The 8,995-nt window shown below is 49.5% G+C and overlaps 1 protein-coding gene across 1 annotated transcript; it reads left to right on the top strand.

Annotated features, from left to right (window-relative positions):
• The first annotated feature begins 1,120 nt into the window (after positions 1-1,120).
• LOC139707360 (PRAME family member 12-like) lies at positions 1,121-6,153 on the top strand. Its single transcript, XM_071618571.1, has 5 exons — positions 1,121-1,215; positions 3,624-3,920; positions 4,184-4,514; positions 4,661-4,752; positions 5,604-6,153. The coding sequence occupies exons 1-5, from the start codon at positions 1,121-1,123 to the stop codon at positions 6,151-6,153; spliced, it is 1,365 nt and encodes a 454-aa protein (XP_071474672.1).
• Positions 6,154-8,995: the final 2,842 nt, after the last annotated feature.

Below are 8,995 nucleotides of genomic sequence, written 5' to 3'. Positions count from 1 at the left end.
AACTGATTGGTTTAAGCCAAGAGGGGTGTTCATGCTGAATTACATGGTTTTCCAACACCATAAACTACTGGGAGGGTCATCTGGCATCCCAGGTATTTCCCTGACTCATGCTGATTGGTGGCTGCTAGGGGGTTGCTATGGGTCCCAACCTAGCCTGACTGAGTCAGGGACACCTGGCTCAGCATATCTCTCCTGTTATTTGTAGATAAACAACTTAGCAGGGTGGGAATTTGCCTAGGAGTGCTCTGTGGGTCTTTCCAAGGACAAAGGCCATGTCCCTTCCTTGGGCAGGCTTTGCTCTGAAGTAGAGGCTGGTTTTTAGTGTCTCTAGCAACTCTTTTCCAATTTCTTTTCTACTGAGCCACTTTTTGTATTTTATTTTGAGACAGGGTCTTATTGAGTTGCTCAGGGCCTCACTAAAATTGCTGAAGCCAGCCTTGAACTTGCAATCCTCCTGCCTCAGCCTCTGGAGCTACTGGGATTAGAGGTGTGTGCTGCCACGCCCAGCTTCATAAACTATTTTTGTTTTTGTTTCTGAGATGGGTTCTCACCCTGCTGACCAGGCTATCCTGGAGCTACTTGCTTTAGGTATTGCCCTCCTTCAGCCTCTGGGGCTGCTGGCATAGATGGGATTAAAGAAGTGAGCCATCACACCTAAGAGGTTTTAACTCTAGAACATGTTCACAATATCAGTGTGGCCATGGACCCCTGAACAATGAGCTTTCAGGGGTTTCTCTGTCCAATATCAGATTAAGTCCTTTGGTGTCTCATGCTCAGAACTGATGGTGACCCTGTGAATGAAACTCTGTGAAAGAAATCCCTGAGAGGATCTCCACCCCACCCAGAATCCCTTCCCCTTCCTGCCTGGAGATCTGCTAAAACCAATCAATAAGCTGAAAATCCAACCAGGATTAATTGGATGAGATTCAATAATCTAGTCAGATATGAGCTTCTGATTGGAAGGGAGGGGTTTGGAGAGGAGGAATAAAAGCTTCAGAGCAGCCAGAGAAGGTTCCAGAGAATCCTGGACCAAGAGTCACTGCCTGGATCTGTTGACACTTGGAGAGCCAGACCGTTCCATCCAGATGTGCAGAGAGGGTAAGTGACAGCTCCCCTAAGGATGCGCCACCCTGTCTACCACAGCCAGTCTTCCCTGGTGACTGTAGCCCACGTTGCCACCACTGCTGCTGCTGCTTCTTTAGGGATTGAACCCAAGTATGCTTTACCACTGAGCCTCATCTCCACAGACCCGTGTTTTATTTTGAATCAGGGTTTACCTAAATTGGTCAACGTCTTGCTAAGGTGCTGTGGCTGACCTGCAACTTGACTTTTTGTGGACTGGGGATTGAACTCAGGGCTGCTTAACAAATGAGCCACATCTCCAGCACCTTTTACATTTTTTTTTTTTTTTGGACACAGGGCCTCCGTAAGTTGCCTAGAATCTCCCTAAATTGCTAAGGCTGGCCTTAAAGTTTTGATGTTCCTGCCTCAGCCTCCTAAATTGCTGGGATTACCAGCATGCACCACTGCACCCAATGATTTTTTTTTTCTTTTTTGGGCACCGAGGATTGAACTCAGGGGCACTTGACCATTTGAGCCACATCCCCAGCCCTACTTTTATATATTATTTAGAGACAGGGTCTCACTGAGTTGCTTGGACAGGGTCTCACTGAATTGCTTAGTGCCACACCATTGCTGAGGCTGGCTTTCAAGATCCTCCTGTCTTAGCCTCCCTAGCTGCTGGGATTACAGGTGTGTGCCACTGCGCCTGACCCAGTGCAAAATTTTTAAGCGAGAGCTATCTATTTGATTTTGAATTGTCTTGACAATTTTCATATGTAGTCTGTATTACTTTAAATGACAGTTCATGGAATTTGTGGTATTGTGGTTTTACAAGTTATTTTATATTTAGAGCTTAAAACAGGGTGAGGGTGTTGCTCAGTGTTAGAAGACTTGCCTAGTATGAGGACCTGGATTCAAACCCCATCACTGCAAAAGAAAGGAATATGTGCACATATGTGTGATGTATATATTTTATATCAATGTTTTATTTCTAGATTTTGGTGTCACAGTTTGGATAGGATGCATTCTCCCAAAGGTTCTAGTGTTAATGAATGGGGTGAGACGATTGGGTTATAAGATCCATAATCAGTACATTCATCTATTTAGAGTTTAATCACCCATGATAAACTGGGTGATAAACTCTAGGCAGGTGGGGTGTAGCTGGAGGAAATAGGTCCCTGTGGATGTGTCTTTGGATTTATATTTTTGCAACCAAAGGCTTGGCCCCATCCTCCATGCTGATCCAATAGCAATGACAAGATATTGAGAAAAAGGAAAAAGGTTTATTGTTTTGGTAGCAAAGAAGAAACAGGGACTAGTGTCCCAAAGCCTGTGCTTCTGCCTATCCTCAGGAACAGGGGGCTTTTATAGAGGTGATTCAAGAAAATGGGATTAGGAAGGGGAGATCAGGGAGGACATCAGGGAGATCATGAAAGAGAAGATTAGAGAAATGAAGATGCAGGGGTGGGGGGAGAAACATGTAAGTTTCAAAGCCACAAGGGATATAATGAAAGCATCCCGTGAACCCCTGTTAAAGGTTCTTGGCACCGTGCCCACCACCTCCAGGCTGCCCTGTACTGATCAGCTTTTCTGAGGCTCTGTTTGGTCATGTTCTTCTGCCTCTTGAGCAATGGAGCTGGCTGTCCATGGAATGAACCTCTGAAACCAGGAACCCCAAAGAAACTTCCTCTAAGTTCAGCAACCAAAAGTTCGGATTTTCATTTTTGGGGTCCAATGGGGATCTCACCCAAGGCTATATGTGGGCTCAGTAACCTCCTATATCACTGAGCTACCACCCTCAGCACAGCTCCTAAGCTATAGCTATATCTCGATTTACATCTGTGCAAGTCCACATATGTATATAGTTTTGTGTGTGTATGTGTGGTACAGGGAATTGAACCCAGGGCCTCACATGATCGGCAAGCTCGCTACCACTGAACCCCATCTTGAGCTCAGACAAGATCTTGCTCAGTTTCCCAGTCTGCCCTTGAACTTGAGGTTCTCATTATTTAAAAAAATATTTTTGGTAATGGGGATTGAACTCAGGGTGCTTTACCACTTAGCCACATTCCAGCCCTTTGAATTTTTTATTCTGATTGGATCTCTCACAAGGGCCTTGGGTCTTGTTAAGTTGCTGAGGCTAGACTTGAGCTTGTAGTCCTACTGCCTCAGTGTCCCAAGTTGCTAGAATTACAGGCTTGTGCCACCAGGCTGGGCATTGGCCCTGTGACATTTCCATTCTCTTTAAGGGGGTCCTAAGTGAGGTTTAGGTTTGGGATGTGGATCAGTGGTAAGGCACTTGCCTGGCAAGCATTCAGCCCTTGGTTCACTCCCCAGGATCTCAAAAGTGAGGATGAGTCACCTGTCCATAGGGGGACTGGTGAGCCTTCAGACTCCTTGATAACCAGTGGGCTTAGAGTTGGGAGGACCAGAGGTGGACCTGGATACTGGGGATTTGATCCCCACCACCACAGAGCTGTGGCTTACCAGGATTTGGACCTCGGCTGGATGAGAAGGGGTTTTTCAGGCTTGGCCTGAAAGGGTGCCTCTGTTCCCTGCAGATTCAACAAGATGAGCTTCCAGACCATACCCACACTCCAGAAACTGGTGATACAGAACGTACTATGCGAAAAGGACTTGCCCATCCCCAATCTGGAGTACCTGCCCAGGGTGCTCATCCTGCAGTTGTGCAAGGAGGGTATAATGGGGGGTCACAAGGAGATGCTAAAGAAGATGGTGCTGTCCTGCCCCTTGGCCTGTCTGCATGTGGACTACCTGGTGAAGACAGGAGATCTGACGGCCTTAAGAACTCTACTGTATGGGCTAAGCTCGCTGATTTTCAACAAGGTTCACCCCAGGTGAGTGGGGCCCAGGAAGAGACATGGGGTGGGGGGAGGCAGGGCAGGGTGAAGGGTGGACCAGGTGGTGCCAGGGAGGAGGCTGCCCTGCCCCCTCCACAGGAAGAGTCCCTGGCTGGATTCAAGGAGAAAGGACACGGAGAAAAATAGTTGAGCAGAGGAGCTGCCACCCAGAACAAGGGGTTCACTGGGGTCTAATGCACAGGTTGGAAGCCGGCGGGTCTTTGTCTATTTTTCGAGCCTCCTTCCCATTTTCTCCATAGGAAATGGAAACTGAAAGCAATCGATTTTCGAATGAATCAGGCCTGCCCCAATCAGTGGTCCAGAGCCCCACTGGGTGCCTGCTCACAAGAGGCCACGTCTCCAAAGGAAAGAGAGAAATGCAGCCAAAGAGCAGCGAAGCCAAGCTTGAAGATCTTCATAGAATTCTGTCCGGACACAGTCTTCCCAAGATTACTTTTCATCCTCACTGAGTGGGTGATGAAAGCAAGGAGGGTGGCCCGTATATACTGCAAGAAGCTCCAGGTCGATGGTTGCTACTCAGAGTATACAATCCGGAGGACTGTGTCCTTTTACTACGTGCAGGAACTGGAGGTGAATGCTGACCTCTGGAGTTTGGAAATAATGTTCCGTTTTTGTTTTATCCTGAGCAAGATGAGGAACCTATGCGTCCTCCATTTCTCCAACATGAGCCCGCAGGTCTTCACCAAGGGATCCAAAAACAGGTGGTATTCCCATAGATACAGTTTCAACTGCGGAAGGTGAACAAACTCCGCGAGCTCTACGTGAACAACGTCTTCTTCCTCTGTGGAATGCTGCACAAAATCCTCCTGTAAGCACCAGGGGTGCGCATTGCCTCAAAAGCCATTTTTGCTTACCGAGCTGTTACAGGGCTTGTGCCCTGGCCACTAGCCATTTCAGGGAAGGAGATGCTGGAGAGTGACCAAGTGACCTCAGGTTCTGGTCCCTGCTCAGTCCTGAAGGATGGTCTCATCACCACCCACACAGAAGCAGAGGGCTAAACCGGGGTGCATGGTCTGGGAAGTGCCACCATGTAGGGAAGCCAGCTGGGGGGACAGAAGCTAGTGAGGGTGGGTGAGGTTCCTTCCCTGGGAGGCCTGTCCAGCGAAGGAGGTGGGAGACGGGGTAGAGGAGAGGGCGCTGGAGGAGGGAAGCCCCCTCACCTGCACCTTGCAACAGGGAAGCTCTGTGCTCTCCAGCGGGGAGCAGAGGAGCCGCCCCCAATGCCCCGCTGGGGAAGGCTGCTCTGAGCCTCAGGTGGTGATTCTGGACTGGAGGGTGAGGAGCAGGGATGGAGGGTACAAGGTGTGAGCCCCACAGGTGGACAACCCCGGTGGGTTTCCTTCATCTTGCCTGGGTTTGTCCTTCGTACATGACTCCCCCTGACCTCCTGTGGCCAGAGCTGTGGCCTTCGGCTTGGCAGTCAGGGGAGGAGCCTTAGATTATGGACCCACCTGGTCACTCAAGTGGTGGTGAAAGGCTCACCCTGAAATGGGTGAGTGTAGGAGCAGATTCTGCAACCCACAGTGTCCCGGGGGTCCACCATCATCAGAAGGTCAGGGCGACCTTGGGTTTGGGATTAGACAGTTCTCACCTACCATTTCCCACTGTATCCACGTGGTGCCTTCATTCTCCAGAAGTAACTCTTTGCTTTCTCTCCAGGAGTCGGACCCCCTTGAAAACACTCTCGCTGAGAGATTGTCCGCTCAAGGAGAAGGATTTAAAGCATCTGTCCCTGTGTCCGAGCACTGATCAACTGAAGTGTCTGGATCTCAGCTCTTTTTCCATGAAAGATATGAGTCCTGAGCCCCTCCGGGTCCTGCTGGAGAAGGTGGCACACACCCTTGAGACCCTGGTCTTAGAGTTTTGTGAGATAACAGAGTCCCAGCTAAATGCCATCTCACCAGCCCTGGGTCACTGTTCCCAGCTCAAAACCTTCAGTTTCTGTGGGAACCAAATCCCCCTGACTGCTCTTAAGAACCTGCTGAGCCACACCGCTAGCCTGCCGCTGGAACAAGCGAAGTACCCTGCCCCTCTGGAGATCTTTGACGAAATCCTCGGGGATTCTTGGACTGAGATCAACCCCATGAAATTTGACCAGGTTCAGAATGAGCTAATTCAGCTGATGAAGGACATCAGGCCTGTCCATGACATCCAGATTTATTCTTACAATTGTATTCTTCACTTCAAACGTACAGATTTTATTGCCTGAAACCCAGTGGCAATTCAGTAGGCAGGGGATTGTTGACATGCACAACACATTAGCTTTCTTGGCCTGGGGGTGAGGCTCAGGTAGAGTGAGTTTGATCTCCAGAACCTCAAGAAATGCTTCTTATAAATTTCTGATGGGATTCATGTGTGCGTATGTCTTCAAGTTTGAGTCCAGTCTTGACAACTCAGGATGACCATCTCAAAATAAGGGCTGGGATGTAGCTATGGTCAAATGCCCTGGCTTCAATCCCCAGTACCCCTGAAAAATGGGTTAGGATTGGCCTTCAGGAGAGAGGTATAAGGGCCTTCATTTTACTATGCTACTTGGTTTTTGGATCTATTATTCCATAATAAAAATGTACTAAATTTTCACTAATATGATTTTTTTTTGTGTGTGGGGGGGTGGTATTGAACCAAAGGGTGCTCAACAATTAGGCCACATCCCCAACCCTTTTTAAGACAGGTTCCAAGTTGCATAGGACATAGTTAAGTTGCTGAAGCTGGCCTTGAACTTGATCCCTCTGCCTCAGTCTCCAAAGCTGCTGGGACCACAGGTGTGTGCTACCACACCTGGCTGCTAATTTGAAATCCTTTGGAAGCATGGGACATAACTGCCATACCTTCCTTGCTGGGTTTGAAGCCCTGCTTTTTTTCTGTGCCTCTGCTTAGGGCCAAGAAGCAAGTCTGAGCTACCAAGACAGACCAGCAGTCCTGTAAGCCTTGTGCTGCCTGCAGATTTGTTCAGGGAAGTGAAAGGGGAGGTTAACTCGTAAAGATCAGACAATGGTAGCCAAGGTCAGAGGACAGAAACCCCAGGTACTTTAGAATTTTAGTCTGCACTGTGTGACCAGGCTATGTAAAAGGACTTCCAGTTGCCTAATTCAGACACCACTGGAGGTTCAAGACTACCTTCTGGCATAACTGAGGAAGAGGATTCAAGACTAGGATTGTTTTCTGTTTAGAGGGAGCTCAAAATGGATTTTTTTATTTGGTCATTTGCTGACAATCTGCCCAGTGTGATCAATAAAGCAGGACACTCCTGGGCCCCCTTCCTGTGGATTTAACCAAACCATTTCTCAACTGTTCTTTTTGCCATCAAATAACTCTCCTTGCTCCAAGCATCTGCAGCTTCCAGAACGAGTGGACGAGTGTTCTGAAGGGGCTCAGATCTGCAGAATTGTGGCCAGGCCACAATTTGGAGGAGTGTGGAAAAAGATCAAAGCGCTGTCACCTTCTGCATCTGCAGCATATTGCCGAGGTCGCTCTCCTTCAAGCAGACTGGCTCTCTCTCCCTCTTGGGGTGAACATCTGCTACTTGCCAGGCAGGAGCAGCTGCTGGAGCAGGGGTTCAACCACTGTGGTGACTGGCTCTGGCTGTGGAAGGGGCAGGCAGGGGGCTCTCTGCTGTCCCCATATGCCCCCTATTCCCCAATACTAGACTGGCTCCTCCTCCAGGTCTGAGTCGGCATCACCTCTGAGGCCCTCCCTGAATACCCCGTTGACCACCCATGGTTGTTCCATAGAAGGAATGGATCACAGTTGGCCACATTGCACATTCTTGCTTATTATTAGTGGCCAGCCCCAGAGAGAGGGACTCACCTGCCATCTTCATCCATGTGGACCCTACCTGACCCCCCTGCCTAGCTACACAGGTGCTTAATACATAGTGTTATGACTGAGCTACATCCCAGTCCTTATTTTTTTATTTTGACACAGGGTCTCAATTTGCTAAGGCTGGCCTGCAACCTGTGGTCCTCCTGCCTCAGCCTCCTGAGTTGCTGGGATTACAGCTATGTACCACAGTGCCCTCTGGTCTTCTCTGTATGTGGCCTGTTGCCCACCAGGGCCTCCCCCTGTTGGGTGCACTTTCCAGCCTGGTGGTCTCAGGAGGGCTGAGCTTCCTACATGACAGTGGCTCCCAAAGGGCAGGAAGCACAGCCTGCCAGGTGTGTTAGGCTCCTCTCCAGGGCCCAGTTCAGCAGCACTCCAGCATATTTATATTCTATTCCTCAGTGCAGGGCTGGGGATGTAGCTCATTAGCAAATGCCCCAGTCTCACTCGCTTATACCAGGCTCAATTCCTTATAAATAATAATAATAAGGAGCGCTGGGTGTGGTTGAACATGACTGTAATCCCAGTGACTGTGGAGACCAAGACAGGAGGACCTCAAATTCAAGGCCAGCCCCAGCTATTAGCAAGGCCTTAAGCAATAGGGAGACCCTATCTCATTAAAAAAGTAAAAGGCCAGGACATGTGGCTCAGTGGTAGAGAACCCCTGGGTTCAATCCCCATTACAAAAAAAGAAAAAAGAAAAGTCATTGTCCTGTGGATGCCAGGGAACCACTGTGAAGCTTCCTGCCCATTCGATCCAGAGCCCTTGGACTGGCTGTGTCTCACTGGGCACATGATTTCCCTCGTGAGCACCAGTGTCCACAAGGGAAAAGCAGCTAGTAGGACCAGTCTGGCGTGGAGATTTGAAAACTATGGAAAGTACTTGGCCTGCGCTAGGAGCTCCCAGTGGCAGCAGGGCTTCCCTGGCAGGTACAGGGATGTGGCCATTAAGCTGTAGCTCTCTAGGTCAAGGGAAGGACACATTGCCCCGTGGGTCTGGGCTCAGCGCTGCCTCCACCCATCCCATCTTCTCTACTTTGAAAGTTCTAAGGTTCCAGCTGTAACTTATTTCCTTAATCCACCCTCCCTGATCCCAGGGCTGAGATGGAACCCAGGGCCCTGTGCATGCTGGGCTGCCCCACCACTGAGCACCCTCACCAGCCATGTCTATCCAGGACTTGCTCTGGGCAAGGAGGTTCACCACCTGTCTCCTCCCCTGCCCAAACAGACGT

This window comes from Marmota flaviventris, chromosome 10 (assembly GCF_047511675.1).
Source record: "Marmota flaviventris isolate mMarFla1 chromosome 10, mMarFla1.hap1, whole genome shotgun sequence".
Lineage (NCBI taxonomy): Eukaryota > Metazoa > Chordata > Mammalia > Rodentia > Sciuridae > Marmota > Marmota flaviventris.
This window is presented reverse-complemented; position numbering and strand designations above follow the sequence as displayed.